General features: G+C 39.4%; 1 protein-coding gene across 1 annotated transcript in view; it reads left to right on the top strand.

Annotated features, from left to right (window-relative positions):
* Window positions 1-17,572, top strand: part of MCF2 (MCF.2 cell line derived transforming sequence) — a 71,915-nt gene that overhangs the window by 40,587 nt on the left and 13,756 nt on the right. Inside the window, 8 exon segments of the mRNA XM_089904049.1 lie at window positions 67-136; window positions 1,949-2,041; window positions 6,048-6,140; window positions 6,878-7,003; window positions 7,656-7,877; window positions 14,555-14,647; window positions 16,135-16,213; window positions 16,776-16,836. Coding sequence (XP_089760175.1) covers window positions 67-136; window positions 1,949-2,041; window positions 6,048-6,140; window positions 6,878-7,003; window positions 7,656-7,877; window positions 14,555-14,647; window positions 16,135-16,213; window positions 16,776-16,836 — 837 coding nt within the window.

Raw genomic sequence — 17,572 nt, forward strand, 5'->3', positions numbered from 1 at the left:
GGTTATTGATCAATTTAGCGTATTTCACACAAAATCATATCATTTTTTTCTTTGAAATTTTTACAGCATTTTCATGAGGAGTCTGGAAGATTGCGTTGTTGCTCCAGAAAGAGTGGGACCTTGTTTCCTGGAAAGGGTTAGTCCAATGATTATTTCAAAATAGATAAATATAGGCCACCAAAAGAGCAGGTCATTTTACAGATTTAGAGACAAGGTAGGCATTATTTTTTATGTCTTTATGTTTTTGGAGGAAACACATCACTCCAGCAAGTATTTGAGGCTAAACCACGTTTTGTTACAGGAATGGGGTATTCGAACGTGCAAATGGCCATTGTATTCTGTGCTATCAAATGCTACAATGGCTCAGCTTGTGTCCACTGACCCCTGGGTGATCCCAGGAGTCCAAGGACCATCCTGGCTGTGAAGATGGAAGATTTGGGATCATCTCAGCGCAACCATTCTTGGCGTGGTTAATTTTTAGCCTAAGAGATGCCTTGATATTCCCCTCTAATACACGTGAAGTCTTTGAATCAAATGGAGTCTGGCTTTCAGACACCAAGGCATCTATCACAGGAACTTTGCAAAATGGGGAGCTGTGTGTTCCTTTTATTCTACAAGATCATTCAGGGAGGCTCATTCTCTACGTCCTAAGAGTGTACTTAGTACAATTGACTTCCCAGGCTTTGTAATCATACTCTCTTCCATTAGAGTTTTCTCTCACAATGTTCTCTGCTTATCTAGTTCCTCCTCTTCTTGAAAGATCAGTTTTGTCTTGATTTGAGAGTCAGTTTGATAGAGGTGATCACTGAAAGCTTCCAAGGAGATATCTTGTCTCAGAAAGCGTTTATGGCGTGAGAAAATAATAAGGATAAGGCAGAACCTTTCTCAACATATCCAAACTTCAAACGCAGTTAAACCATGGCCAAATTCCTCCCCAACTTCCCTAAGCAACAGCAACCTCTCTTTCCTTTGAACTGTAGTACTTAATGTCTGTGCTACTCATTGGGAATTTTACATTACTACGCATCTTTACACATATTCATGAAATCTGCTCCAACTAGATGGAAAGCTCATTGAGGCAGGGTCCATATCCCATGTATTTTTGTATCTCTAATAAGGTCAGCATGGTTCTTGGCGATCAGTAGGGGTTTAATAAGTGCCTGTTGGTCTGTTCATTCATTCGACAGCCATCTACTGAATACCTACTCTGTGCCAAGCACTTTACTAGGCAATGCGGAATACCAAGACCATCCGCATAGAAAGACAGGGAATCCATTGTGTACAGTGTGAGATGTGGTATATTAGAGATATACAAAGGGTCCTATAGGAGCCAAGAAGAGGTGCATCTGCTATTGACTGGAGGTGTAAGTGATGGTTGTATAGAAGAGATGACTCATGAGATGAATGTTAATGAGTGAGTAGGAGGTAGCCCATTACATGAGGGTCGAATAAAGATGATTCCAGGGAGAGAGAATAGCATGGGCAGATGCCTCGCAGTGTTATGGTACAATGATGATGCTCCGAGGAACCAAAGACCTCGGGAGTTACTATAAGTTCATTCACTAGGGAGTCGAGAGACTGAAAGCATAGAAAGAGCGCATTTCTTGGTATCCTATTACCTCATAGTAGTGAAAAAAGTAGTCTGTTTTCATAGTTCATTCAAAGAAGGCTTTTCTCCCTCTGACTTTTCTTTTCTCCCTCTAACTCTTAAACTTGGTAAATGGAAGTTATGAAATTCCTTGGATAATTATGTGTCCCTGTACCTGGTCTGATGGGCATGCTGTTCTTGGAATATAAAAAGGGCTTCTGACCAGCTGCCAGTGTGACAGGCCCTTTAGGCCACATTCCCTGTGATGCTTGGCCATACTAACCCTTGCTCAGGCTTCCTTGATAAGAAAAGTACATGCTCACAAATTGCTAATACCCTTGAATTTTCTTTTTATCACAGAAAGATGATTTTCAAATGTATGCAAAATATTGTCAGAATAAGCCCAGGTCAGAGGCAATTTGGAAGAAGTATTCAGAATGCACCTTTTTCCAGGTATAGTAATTGTTCAGGTATTGGATGTACTCTCTGTGGAAGATACTGGGGTATTTCTTATTTATAAATTCATTTTCTGCTTTAACTAAGTTATATATATATATAAAAGAGCGGTTTGACCCACCCCAAAATATGCATACACGCACACAAACATATATGCTGCTCCCCAGAGGCAACTATTTTCTGCTCTTTTAGCTACTTCTTTCGGTATTTACCTCCATACCTCCAAATATCATACCCATGTTGCTGCTTCCCATGATGGAAGATGGGGATTTAGCTTTCTTTCATTGTCCTTGGCTCCCCAACACACACACACACACACACACACACACACACACACACCCCTTTTCCTCCAAATAGTCCAATCTAGTTATATTGTGTAACTCTGGTTAGATTGATATACAGTGTTATATTATTAAGACTGTGTAATTTCTGTGCTCAGGTGAATAATGTGGAATAAGACGGTTGCTTTTCCTTCCTTATTATTTTTCTTACAAGTGTCTTTTTTACTCACTTAATTTTCTAGGTACTTATCCCTATTCTACCCCAAACTCTCCCAGTTGTGAGAGTTACATCAATCTCTTCTTAGTACATTTAAACATTATATTTTCTCTGAATTTCATCTTGAAAAAATCTCCCCTGGAGTCTTCTGACCTGCTCATCTAGACTCACTAAGCCCGTTGTGCAGCTGCCATCTTGGAATGTTGGTGAATATCAATTTCGGGGAGCCTGTTCACGTGTCTCTTGCCCAGGCTCTCCCGTTTCCTAGGTGCCATATCTGTCTCTTCCTTGTTTTATTAACTTGTTCAGCGGAATACATCCTCCAGTAGCTTTACTGAGAAAGTGTGCATGATAGGTAAATGTTTCTGAGAGCGTGCATGTCTGCGAATGTCTTTATTCTACCCTAACACTTGATTGCTAGCTTGACTGGGTATAGAGTTCTATGTAAGAAATAATTTTCCTCAGAATTTTGAAGGTATTTGCTCCATTGTTTTCTAGTTTCCAGTGTTGCTGTTAAGAAATCTTATGCCATTTTGATTTTTGTTCCTTTGCATGTGACCTAGTTTTGTCCTCTCTGTGAAAGCTTATGGGAGCTTCCTTTATCCTCAGGGTTCTGAAATATCACAGTGCTGTACCATTATCCAATCTTATGGTGATCCCTTTGAATTTGGAACCCCTTGTCCAAATTTAGTTGGATTTTTTTTCCTTTGATTTTCTCCACACAATTTTCTCCATTTTCTCTTTCTGGAATTTCTATTGTACAGATGTTGGAGATTCTGGACCAGTCCTCTAATTATCTTTTCTTTCTATGTTCTGGGTCTTTGTCTTGTTGCTGTATCTTCTGGGACTTATCTTCCAGTCCTTCTGTTGAGGGTTTTGTTTCTGCCGTCATGTTATTAATTTTGAAGAGCCTCTACCCCTTTTTGTTCTCTGAATGTTCCTTTCAGTACAACCCTGTTTATGTTTCATGAATTCAATATCTTTACTTATCTCTATGAGGAGAATTATCATAGATTTTCCTTTTAAAAATAGCTTTCTCCTCCTTGCAGAGTTTCTGTTGTCTTCATATTGCTTTTCTTCTTTCTTTTCTTTTCTTTTCTTTTTTTTGTTTCTGTCACTTTCCTCAAATGTCTGGTGATATTTGGTTGTCCACTTGCGTTAGGAATAAGCACTAAAAAGGTCACTGGAAGTTTCCTGTGCTTGTGTGGGTTTATTGACCATGGTCCTCACTGTTGGGTCCTTGGAGGATCCCCAAGACCTGTATGTTTAGGTCCTTTTGCTCAGGCTGGTCAGATTCTCCATTCTGCTACCTGGAGAATAAGGATCTGACTGCCAGTGTTCTGGTAGCCAAGTGGGGGGAAAGGTTGAGAGTCTCTTAGTTGGTACATAAATATTCAGGTAATCTCTTTGCTTTCAATATGGTATGATGCCGTCAGCTGGACCTGGTATTCCCTAGTCCAAAGGCCCTCTGTTTTACTCTTTTCAGATAAACATCCTTTCTTGTGCTATGGGGACAAGGGCAGCAGCCACCCAGTTTTGCACAGTGGCATGCTGTCTAAGATGCTTACTGTTGCTGCCGCCTCCGGTGCTGCTTTGTTTAGATTTAATGCTCATTTAATTCTTTTTTTTTTTTTTTTTGGTAACAGCTTTGTTGAGATATAATTAAAATAACACAAAATTCACCCTTTTAAAATGTACAATTCAGTAGTTTCACTATATTCATCACTCCAAAAACAATTCTCTTTTAACAGTCACCTCCCACTTTCCCCCAAGCCCCAATTGCTCTCTGCAATTACGAAGCTACTTTCTGTCACTATAGATTTGCCTGTTCTGAACATTTCATATAAATGGAATCTTAAAATACATGACCTTCTGTGTCTGGCTCCTTCCACTCAGCATCATGTTTTCATGGTTCATCCATGTTGTAGCAAGTGTCAGAACTTCATTCCATTTTATGGCCTAATAATATTCCATTGTATGGATGGATATTCCACATTTTATTTACCCATTCATCAGTTGATGGACATTTGGGTTGTCTCCACCTTTTGTGTACAAGTTTTTGTGTGGGCATTATTTTCATTTCTCTTTGCCATAGACCTGGGTGTGAAATTGCTAGGTCATATGGTAATTCTGTTAACTTTTTGAAGAACTGTTGGGTTGTTTTCCAAAGTTGCTGCACCTTTTTACATTCCTGCCAACGGTGTATGAGGGGCCTGATTGCTCCACACCTCTACCAACACTGGTTAGTATCTAATTGCTTCTTAAACAAACTTTTAAAATTACTTCTTAAACAGCTATCTTTTTTCAAACCCCACCTTCATCTCCAACTTCCAGAGGTACTTGATTCTGGAGTCTTTGTGGAGGAGGGGGAAGTGTGTTCTTTAACATAAATTGAGTTGTTCCTTGGCTTTTCCCTCTGCCAGTTTCCAAATTTTGTCAATGTTTTTCCCTCTTTCATCTTTGTAACTTTGGGTTTTTCGTTGTAAAAATAACTTTTCCATCACTTTAATTGGGTTTCATGAGTGGAGAGCTAAATACATGTATCAGTCCACCATTTTTAACCATAAAAGTTGATAATCGAATTAGATTATGTATTGGATTTTATCACATACAGAGGAGGGTCCTGGATCTTCCATAGATATCTCCTCTCCCATTCCCTTTGTGTTCTGCACTTCCTATACGCAGATTTCATCCTAAACAGCTCCATCTTGCCCTAATTATGGACCCTACAATGTTCCCAGGACCCAAAGTCATGGCTCTTGTATTTATAGTGGCAGCAAGCCAATAATCAGATGAAATGTAGCACCAGTTGATAAGGGCTGTATTTTTCTTGTGACATTTAAAAAACTCTTCTCATACCCAGTCTGATTTATATTCAGTACAACCTATTTCTTTTCTGGGTCTTGGCTTGCAGAGCTGAGCCTTTTGTTAATTTTCTTGGATACTTTGAAGTACTTTGTGGTCATGTTAACCTATGGTCATTCATTGCTTTCTTACTTTTTTTTTTTTTTTTTTTTTTTTTGCGGTACGCGGCCTCTCACTGCTATGGCCTCTCCCGTTGCGGAGCACAGGCTCCGGACGCGCAGGCTCAGCGGCCATGGCTCACGGGCCCAGCCGCTCCGTGGCATGTGGGATCTTCCCAGACCGGGGCACGAACCCGCGTCCCCTGCATCGGCAGGCGGACTCTCAATCACTGCGCCACCAGGGAAGCCCTGCTTTCTTACTTTTTAAGCATTCTACGTCATTGTGAATTTATATATAAAAACTTTTTAGTCTTTGAAATTTGAGGATTTTCTACCTCTCCGATCCTTGAAATAAAGTTTACTGTAGTGTTTTAGACATACTGCCTCTCACAATTTCCATACCATATATAACAGCAATTTTTCTGGTAACTTTTCCTTGAGATGTAAGAAACATGCGTGCATTGGGTCTAATCAATGAACATTTGACATTTTCATAGGTAAATGTCAATTTAAATTTATTGATCATTGTATTTTAATGACAGGAATGTCAAAGAAAATTAAAACACAGACTTGGTCTAGATTCCTATTTACTGAAACCAGTGCAACGGATTACTAAATATCAGTTACTGTTGAAGGTAAGTGCATGAAACATTTGTTTCTTTCTTTCCTTACTTCTTTGGGTCAAATGTGGCAAAGCCATTAAAACGGAAGCAGCTGACTAGTAAGCACTAGAAATAGGTAGGCTTCCTGACTGGGACAGCTGGATTTAGCAGTTGAATCAATGCCCCTAGCTATTCAATCGTCCATACAAGTTACACTGATACATGGATAACCCTGACTGCAGAACTTTTACTGTTGTTAAGCAGAACTAAACAAATATAGTTTTGAGACTGTATTTCCTGTGGGCCTTCTCAATGAAAAATGAAGATGGCACACCTCTGAGTAATGTGAAAGGATTCCAAAAATGTCACGTTAAGTATAAATACAACATAGCCTGTTTTAAAATGTCTTTTTACAACGTTCTATGGTATATGCATAATGAATAAAATGAATTGCTGTAAGTGGAGGACCAAAAAATGCGTAATTGCTTTAAAAACAGATCTCTAGCGTGTCCTAATACCTATAGTTCTCCAGCTCCAGAAGCATTGAATGCCCTTTGCTTTCTACTGTTTAGTCACTATTCCATTTCTTCCCCAGTTTTGACATTGTTATTAAATATAGTATTAACGTGACAAATAGCATATGAAAGAAATTACTCGAAAAACTGCCATTATCTTTGGATTCCTCCTCGAAAGCGTGTTAGCCAAAAATGTATTCATTTTCTCTAGTTATTAATATCAGCCTAATATTAATCCTTGACTTCTAATTACAGGAGCTATTAAAATATAGCAAAGACTGCGAAGGATCTGTGCAATTAAAGGAGGCACTTGACATGATACTGGATTTACTGAAGTCAGTTAATGACTCAATGCATCAGATTGCAATAAATGGCTATATCGTAAGTAGATCATAACGATTGTTGCAGTTTTACAGGGTAAGCATGTTAACATCTCTTTCTTCCTCTCCTGGAATCAACTGAGAAATAAGATGTAAGAGGCAGACAAATGAAGGATCCGAATGTCAGCATTATTACTTATGATGCTAAGTGGAAAATTGGCTTCAGATCAGCAGCCAGATGAATTTACGACATTCCCCTTGTCCCTAACAAGGCCTACCCCCAAGTGCAGACCTTGGGAGATCCCGCTTGCTGGAATGTTTGGGTCTATTCTAAGGAGGCATATGGTCCCAGAATTGCTCTTTGCCTCAGTCCAGGATAGAGATGGAAGAAAGAGATCAAATCTTTAGAGTTAACTGCCCCCCGTGGGAAAACTTGGACTGGGAGAGGTCATTTACCGATTAGGATTGAGGAAATAATGGAAACATGAAGCCAGGGAAAAGGAGGCTTCTTCTATCTCCTGGTCCCACAGTCATTTTGTAACTGGGTGACACATGGCATGTTTTCCTGTGAAAAGTTATGATGAATGAAACTTTAAAAACTATAAATATACGCTTCAGGGTTTTAGTAACTCAATCTAAACACTGTAATATTGATGTCAGAGATCTGAATGTTGCTCTGCCTTGTACTAATGAGTTTGGGTTTTCCATTCCAGGGAAACTTAAATGAGCTGGGCAAGATGATAACGCAGGGTGCATTCAGCGTTTGGATTGGACACAAGAAAGGTGCTACAAAGATGAAGGATTTTGCTAGATTCAAGCCAATGCAGCGGCACCTTTTCTTGTACGAAAAAGCCATTGTTTTTTGTAAAAGGCGTGTTGAAAGCAGAGAAGGCTCCGATCGATACCCGTCATACAGTTTTAAGCACTGTTTGAAAGTAAGACTGTTTGAATTGTGTAATGTAATAGTCTTTCATATACACATATACTGTATTCCAGTTTGTATACTTTTTCAGCTCAGATGACTGGGCTGAAAAAGTATATATACTCTTATACTTTAGTTGCACATCTTTTTTTAGAAGAAAATCTTTTTTTTTTAAATTGAGGTATAACTGACATATAACATTACATTAGTTTCAGGTGTACAGTGTAATGATTCAATATTTGTATATGTTGTGAAATGATCACCACAAGTAACATCCATCACCACACATAGTTACAAACCTTTTTTTCTTGTGATGGGAACTTTTAAGATCTAATCTGTTAGCAAGTTTCAAATATGAAGTACAGTATTATTAACCGTGGTACCCATAGTCACCATGCTGTGCATTACAGCCCTAGGACTTATTTTATAACGGGAAGTTTGTACCCTTTGACTCCCCCTTCACCACCCATTTCGCACGCTCCCACCCATGGAACCTTAAGTAGAAGTCTTAGAGAGAAGTCAGGTGAAGCAGAACTTTTCTGCCTGAAATGAGAGCCACGGAGGGCAGACCGTGGCCTCCTTCCTTTCCTCTCTCACTTCAGTCCCAGGCAGTCCCCAAGGGGGCGCCCTAGACTCCTGCACGGCGCAGTTTGAAATTGTGGGCAGTGACACAGGCTCCCCCATTAGCACTCTCTTACCAATGGCTCCAGGTGGAGTTCTTGGTCTTGGTAGCAAGGAGCTTTTCTCATACGGGAGAGTCAAGGAGGAAAGGGTTTCTTCCTTTTTTTCCGTGTGATTTAAAAATGGATCACTTTTATGGTTAGCACATTCCCATTGTATCCCTCCTCCATCCCCTCCCTTCCTGAGTGTGCAAAGCCACCTACCGCTGAATCCTGCCCACACCTGTCCTGTCCGATCCTTAGAAATTACTTTCTTCTCTCCCATAACCCAAACTGCCATTGTGTCCTAATGTTAGTTTGGTATTAAAATGAGAGCAGTATTGTTTGAGGAAGTTACTGCCAATCCAGTGACACTCCCAGCTGGTTTTGACATTTGACAAGAGGAACCTCCAATCCACATGAGTCTGTAATTGGCAAATTTGATTTTTTTTCACACCTAATTAATTTTATCTTTCAAGTTCTACATTGTAAAAGCGGTATGGCATTTGCTGAAGAAAATTTGGAAAATGGAGAAAATTATGACCCTCGACTCCCCAACCACTGTTTCTTGGTTGTTAGCATGTTGAGAATTGATGCGATGTCCAGCAGTGGTAATGGAGAGGGCGTGCCATGTGTCCTGAGCCAGGCCCGAGGGCTTTGTGTCAGGAGGCCACCGGAGAAGCAGGCCCTGCTTTTGATTCTTCCCAGAGGCCAACGACCCCATGCTGTTCCTAATGGGGTTCCTGCCCAGGGTTAGGTCTCTGACTTCTTCCTACTGTCTACTTTCCCTGCTTCACTTCTGAACCCACAGCAGTGACTGTTCAAAAACCTCACTGTTTTCATAACAAATGCCCAGTTGCTCCTTTTAAAAAATTAATTAATTTTTGGTTGTGTTGGGTCTTCGTTGCTGTGCGCGGGCTTTCTCTAGTTGCGGCGAGCGGCGGCTACTTTACATTGCGGTGCGTGGGCTTCTCATTGTGGTGGCTTCTCTTGTTGCGGAGCACGGGCTTTAGGCGTGTGGGCTTCAGTAGTTGTGGCATGCGGGCTCAGTAGTTGTGGCTCGTGGGCTCTAGAGCACAGGCTCAGTAGTTGTGGCATATGGGCTTAGTTGCTCCGCGGCATGTGGGATCTTCTGGGACCAGGGCGCGAACCCGTGTCCCCTGCATTGGCAGGCGGATTCTTGACCACTGCGCCACCAGGGAAGTCTCCCAGTTGCTCCTTTGATATTCGCCCACCTCTAAGCCCCCAAAATCTCCAAGGATCTTTTATGTCTCTAATAAACATCTGTCGAGAAGCAAGAATTTGTAATTGACCTCAGACAGGGTTCAGATGTCTTGCTGTCTGTGTATTTATTCCAGAGGAGGGTACTTTATCTTCATAGCCACGTTGGACCCAAATCCATTTGGTTCACTTTTTTTTTTTAATTTTTAAATTTAATTTAATTTATTCTTTTATACAGCACGTTCTTATAGTTATCCATTTTATACATATTAGTGTATACACGTCAATCCCAATCTCCCAATTCATCACACCACCCCCCTGCCCCCGCCACTTTACCCCCCTTGGTCCCCATACGTTTGTTCTCTACATGTGTCTCAATTTCTGCCCTGCAAACCGGTTCATCTGTACCATTTTTCTAGGTTCCACATATATGCGTTAATACACGATATTTGTTTTTCTCTTTCTGTCTTACTTCACTCTGTATGGCAGTCTCTAGATCCACCCACGTCTCAACAAATGACCCAATTTCGTTCCTTTTTATGGCTGAGTAATATTCCATTGTATATATGTACCACATCTTCTTTATCCATTCGTCTGTCAATGGGCATTTAGGTGTGACCTAGTTACTACCTAATATACTATTTCTGGCTTGTATCTATTTTTCTTTTTTTACCTTTAATTTGTCACAATGATGGGCACACCAACAGAGTGCTTCTAAAGTACATCACAGTAAGGACAGACTGGTATGAGGTAACCAATTTGTGAGATTTCGAACTACAGTGGCTACTGTGGAAACAGAGGGTGGGATAGATGCAAGAAACACTTCCATGGCAGGTAAACAGGCAGGCTTATTGACTTACTAGATACTGAAAATAAATAATACCTGACATTTGAAGGAAAAAAATCAGCCTGATTTTTCTTTGATTCCCCAATAATGCCTAGTGTCCTTAATAAAAGAGATTAGTCAGTGATGCCTGCAAGGATTTAGACCGGGATTACTAGGAAAATGGTGATGTCGCTGACAGAGAAAGATGGAAATTAGGCTATCTCTTATAAGCCTCACCATGCTTTCTTCCTCTTGCTTATATGAGAGTCCAGGATTAAATAATTACTAGTAGGACTAGTCAGTGTGTTACCTAACAGTTTGGGTTCCTGGTTTCAGAATCTTCCCCTTGGTAGATACGATCAATGCAGATGCACTTTCAGGGGACTGTTGCCGTGAGTTCATCGTACCAAGCTGGAATCTCGTAGCCCCACAGCTGCACTATGATTGTGTGCTATGTTTTAAGTCGGCTGCCCCTGTGCAAAGGAAAGGCCCTAAAGTCACAGTTAGTCAAATGGAGACATTTGAGTTCTACAGATTCCTCAGTTCGTGTGTTTATTATTATCATCTATGTTTTTAAGTTTAACAAACATACATGTAGTACTCACTGTTTGCTAGGAGCTGTTCTAAGTGTTTATGAATATCAGTGTTAATTCATTTAATCCACATAGCAACTTTATATGAAGTAGGAACTATTATTAACCCCATTTTGAAGATGAGAAAGCCAAGTTCCAGAGAGGTGAATAATTCATCCAAGAGCATGGCTAGTAAGTGGTGCAGCACAGATTCAAACCCGGGCAGATGGCTTCGGTCTCCATGATTGTAACCACTGCGCCGTGCTGGCAGGACTTGTTCTTGCTTGTTTATTCTTTCATTCCTTCATTCCTTCCTTTTTATCATTCCCCACATTTACTCTCCTCTCTACCCCTGTATTATTTGATGTACATCCTTCAGTTTGTGTGTTCTTTTTAAGTATACACTAATGTTCTGTGCCCATTTAGTTTTTAAAAAATTAATTAATTATTTTATTTTATTTTATTTATTTATTTTTGGTTGCATTGGGTCTTCATTGCTGCACACGGGCTCTCTCTAGTTGCGGCGAGCGGGGGCTGCTCTTCGTTGCGGTGCACGGGCTTCTCATTGCAGTGGCTTCTCTTGTTATGGAGCACAGGCTCTAGGCACACGGGCTTCAGTAGTTGTGGCACGTGGGCTTCAGTAGTTGTGGCTCGCGGGCTCTAGAGCTCAGGCTCAGTAGTTGTGGCACACGGGCTTAGTTGCTCTGCGGTGTGTGGGATCTTCCCGGACCAAGGCTCAAACTCATGTCCCCTGCATTGGCAGGCAGACTCTCAACCACTGTGCCACCAGGGAAGCCCCCCCATTTAGTTTTAATTTATATAAATAGTATTCTGTTATAATTCTCATTTTCTTTCTTTTTTTGATCCCAGAAACTATTTTCAAGATACAGTTATGTTACTGTTTTATACCCAGTATCTTGTTTCTAACTGCTTCACGGCAGTTCAACCTAGCTACATTTTTTTATTGGTGTTGTTATTGTGAACCAAGATCAGTTTTTTTTTTTTTTTTTGCTGTACCACGTGGCATGTGGGATCCTAGTTCCCTGACCAGGGATCAAACCCGTGCCCCCTGCATTGGAAGTGCAGAGTGTTACCCACTGGACTGCCAGGGAAGTCCAAGATCAATTTTTTCATAATACTGACCCAAGAAGTAACTATTATATATCCCAGATACAGAAATAAAAGTCTTTTTTCTTCAGTTTTATAACATGGACTTTTCATTTAATATATCAAGTGCTTTCCCTCCCAATATTCAAGTAGTTTTTTTTAATAGATCTTTATTGGAATATAATTGCTTCACAATACGGTGTTAGTTTCTGTTGTACAACAAAGTGAATCAGCCATATACATACACATGTCCCCATATCCCCTCCCTCTTGAGCCTCCCTCCCACCCTCCCTATCCCACCTCTCTAGGTCATCGCAAAGCACCGAGCCGATCTGCCTAATAAAAGTCTTAAGATAGGTAGTTATTGGTTATAATCCCAGAGTTCTGACCCACTGGGTGACTTTTAACAAGGTAGTTGACATCTTCTCACTACCCTGAAGACAGAAAATTAGGTTAAAAGTTGGGGCCCTGAGCACTTGATACAACAAGATGTCTTCAGATAAAATGCTTTAAAATAAAGAAAATATATTCATAGCTACCAGAAATCATCAGTGAAAATGTGAAGGGTGAGGCGGAGGCCACAGTTAGGGTATAACTATAGAATCAGCCTCGTTCTTTTATATATATTACTTATTATATAATATATCATATAACTATATTCATATAGTTAGAGCTTTAACTCTGCCTCTAGGTTCTAAAGGTAAGTTTTCATGGTATAGTAAATATTTAATAAGTAGAATAAAAACCTTTTGATAAAACCTTTATATTGTGTTATTTGAGTAAATATCTACAATCCATGAATTACAAATGGATTGTATTACAGTGGATCATTTGTAGTGAATTGTTTAGAACTAAGAACAGTGTTGCCTGATAGAGATCATGGTTAGGTTTCCAGAGTAACTCAAAAAAGCTCATTTACTCTATAATGCTGTGCTCTATGTATACAATGAAAAATGGCAAAACCATTGCTATTCAAATAAGGGAAAGTTGAGAAAGCAAACTCATACTTTTAAAAACTCATCATGTTATCTAAGCCTTTAGTGCATGCTATTTAATCCTTATATCAACTCTATGAGATAGGTACTCTTCCCACTTTATAGTTGAGGAAACTGAAATTCAGAAAGGTTAAGCAACTTGTACCAGCACACATAGCTAGCGCATGGGCTTTCCATCTTATCATGCTGTTAAAACAAAACCATGTATTGAAACAAAATCAATTTAAATAGAGATTGAATATGAGATTATTGTTTATCTTAAAACCTGATGTTTGAGCAAAAGTAGGTTAGTTAGAGTGGTTGAGTAGGAATGTAAAGATATTTTTGGATATTCTGAAAGTAACTTCTGGGTACATTCAGGGTAGATGTCACAGGCTCTTTCATTTCTAAGTATAATCCTTTTTCTTTTCCTTGATATGGGGATCTCACTAGCACTACTTTAAATGCTTATCAGCTCTAATTAGGGTCATTTGGGAGGCATGTAAATGGAACAGAGAGTGAGATATTCCTTTAGTTAATTAGGAAAGGATTGAAAGGAAAGAGAAGGCAGAAGGAAACTGAAAGAGAGTGTGTGTACAAGGGAGTGAAGTTGCTCAAAATGAAATTAACCAAGCTACTAGTAGCACTGGATGAAAGAAAATGGAAGAGTTTGTGCTTTGCACAATCATATGAAAGAGAATAAAAACTATGGTAGGGAAGGGATATTGCATACCTAATTTTCACTGGCTACAAGAAGACATCACTGTCCCATGACAGGTTGTTTCCTAGAGAGGCCAAGAGATTGGTGGAAATAGAGGGGATTTCTGTGTACCTGGTTGGTTCTCCCCTGACCCATAAATTGGATGTCTATAACTTGTAGGGCTTCTATAGACATACGTAGTAATTTGTGAGATTAACTTATCTGGCATAAAGTTATTAAAAAGAACCATTTAAATTAATTTTGGATGACCTTTTCCACAATGTTCAATTAGTTTTACTTCTGTGTTTGACACAATAATTTGTTTTTATACTGTACAGTTAATTTATAATGGAATTCAATCTTACATGGACTACTTGGATGCTCAGATTTGAAACATTTGTTTCACTCACTGGAATGGAGCATGTAGTCTGTACTATATAAGTGCATAGTTTAATGAAAGCGTATAAACACTCAGGTCTCTGTATTTATCATTTCATATTCTTTGATTATAAAACATATATTTTGCAGAAGTGAGAAATTCTGTTTCATTTAGAATATGATGGGGGTAGATTTAATGTAATTTCATTTTCCTAATAAAATGCTCATGAAAATGGTGACTCATTTATTGTAGATGGATGAAGTTGGAATCACTGAATATGTAAAAGGAGACAACCGCAAGTTTGAAATCTGGTACGCTGGGAAGGAAGAAGTTTATATTGTCCAGGTCGGTCACTTAAGAATTATTCTAGAAACCATAACCTGCCTTAAGATACAGAAGTCTGAATTTACAGACAAAAATAATTTTGGTTACATTACAAAAGTTCTCAGTCCTTTCCTGTAGGTTACCTAAATATTATTTGATTCTTATTCTTTGTGATACAATTGAACATTTTCTCAGTTACCAAGTTTTCTTTTTTTTCTTTTATTGACGTATAGTTGCTGTATAATATTATGTATTACAGATGTACAATATAGTGATTCACAATTTTTAAAGGTTATACTCCATTTATAGTTATTATAAAATATTGGCTATATTCCCTGTGCTGTACAATATATCCTTGTAGCTCATTTTATATCTAATAGTTTGTACCTATTAATCCCCTACTGCCATATTGCCCCTTCCCCCTTCCCTCTCCCCACTGGTAACCACTAGTTTGTTCTCTGTATCTGTGAGTCTGCTTCTTTTTTGTTATATTCACTAGTTTGTTTATTTTTAAGGTTCCATATATAATCTCTAGGTCCATCCGTGTTGCTGCAAATGGCATTATTTCATACTTTTTTATGGCTGAGTAGTATTCCATTGTATATATGTACCATATCTTCCAAATCCGTTCATCTGTCGAAGGACACTTAGGTTACTTCCATGTCTTGGCAGAAGTTTTCTTTAACTTGAGATATGTCTGTGATGCTTTCTATGGCTTTAAGTTTTCACCACGACACCAGGAGACTTATCAACAAGAGCTGATAGCCAAGAGCTTGGCCGGTGCTTCTCTGTCCCCATCAAGTCTCTTGAGTTACAGATTTATAACAGTTCTGAGTTCCTCTTGTGCTCAGCATTCAGAGAGGACCTGATTACGAGACAGGGCGATGTGATGATTCAGATCGGATTGTTTTTTCTAAAGAATGTGGTTAAAGTCCTGGCCAGACGCGCTGTAAGCTTCAACCTGTCTCACGGAAGAAGAGAGGAATTAGAACATTTCAAGAGATTATTGTCATTTCAAAGAGTCTTTTTTTTTTTGGCCGTACCACATGGCTTTCAGGATCTTAGTTCCCTGACCAGGGATTGAACCCCGGCCCTCGGCTGTGAAAGCACCGAGTCCTAACCACTGGACCGCCAGGGAAGTCCCTACAATAGATTGTCTTTTCAGAAACAGTAGAACTTGTTTTGTTTTACCAGAATTAAACATAAAAACATTTATATATTTAAAAGAACCCTCCTACACAGAAAAAATAAGTGAGATTTATATTTCACGCTTCTCTGAGCGTTATTCTTGAAGGCCAGTTTCGAAATGCTTTGGGCTGTTATTTCATCTAATCCGATGGCTACTTATTTGCTTCTTAGAAGTTTTAAGAATCAAAATGTTAGAGTTGGATTATGGTGGTTCAGGATGTAAATCGTGTTTGATATACTTAGTGACATTTGTTTTATTATTAAAGCATCGTTCTAAAAAGGAAACATGTCCTCTCCCCCCCTGCTTTTTAAATCTTTAGGCTTCAAATGTAGATGTGAAGATGACGTGGTTAAAAGAAATCAGAAGTATTTTGTTGAAGCAACAGGAACTTATGACAGGTAAGTTCAAGCACGCATTCTCCAGAACAAGAAGTACAAGAACGGCTCAGTGACTCAGATTCTGTGATAATTTTTACAGGGAATGGGGCTGATATTTACTTTCTACTATTTATAATGAAATGGTTTGCTCAACTCATTAGTAGGAGATCAAGATGCAGGAGGCTGTTTAAACTATTTTGGAGAATGAATTTTACAATGGAAGATGAGCTCTAGTGCCTGAGAAGCAGTGGTGCAGTGATAGAGCAATCTGAATGTGTCAATTCTAAATGCTTCCCATGAGGCAACTCTGCTTAGGACCTCAGTAATCAGTGCTTGGTAATGTTGGCCTGGGGGTGGTGCTAGTTATAAACTTGAATTTCTTGAATAAAATATTACATGGTTCGACCCTTTTCTATATTCCAAATTCAGACTGGCCTTCCCTCTGGCTGTTTCAAGTCTGTGAAGGTGAACTCAAATGGGATTGGGGTGTGTGTGTGTGCATATGTGAAGGTCATTGGTCCTCAGGGAAGTAAGAAGTGTGGCTTCCGAACAATGCTTATATAATCTTTGTTTTATTTCACAGTTAAAAAACAAGAACAACATAATCAGTTAACAGAACAGAATCTTTCTTCTCAGCGGAATGAGTAAGTGATTATACTTTAAGAAATACCACTCTCCAATCTTCTGTTTTCTGTATATAACATGAAACAATGTAATTAAACTATCAGACAAAAATTACCTGGCCTTTTAGCAATAGCTCATCAAATTCTATAAACACATTTTCTCAGTTCTGTCCTTGGACTTGGAGCCTGATAGTCCTTAGTAGTTATCCCACTGTCCCCCTGATGTTAAAAAGAATATAAGGAAGTGCCTTTGTTCAGGGAAACATCTTGACCCGTCCACGTGTGGATGGCGGCAAGAAAGAAGAAATTAACACATCCCCTCCCCCAGGAGATGTTTTGCAAGACTGATGGCCCTTTTTACTTTACTTCCTCCCCGCCTCTCACTATTATGCCTTTTTACTTTATTTCCCTCTCGGATTCTATAAAAGAAACTGGCATCCAGACCCTGATAAGATGGTTATTTTGAGACATTAGTCTGCCATCTTCTCGGTCTGCCAGCTTTCCAAATAAAGTCGTCTTCCTTGCCTCAAAAAAAAAAAAAATAGCCTGGGCTAATTTTTAAACACGATTATAAGTGCTTTGTTCTCAGTATACCCTGGGGGGAGTTGCATGTAGGCTGCTAGCAAAAGCGGCTACACTCATGGCTTTCTCTTCAAAATATTTCTGGGCACCTTCAATCTGATTGGAGAAGGAGAGGTATAAGAATGATGAAGTACTGGCAGCTAATACTGGCCTGCAGCTTTGTGGTCCCTTGATG

This window comes from Delphinapterus leucas, chromosome X (assembly GCF_059928025.1).
Source record: "Delphinapterus leucas isolate spDelLeu-1000000601 "Yukka" chromosome X, BTC_Dleu_Yukka2, whole genome shotgun sequence".
Taxonomy (NCBI): Eukaryota; Metazoa; Chordata; class Mammalia; order Artiodactyla; family Monodontidae; genus Delphinapterus; species Delphinapterus leucas.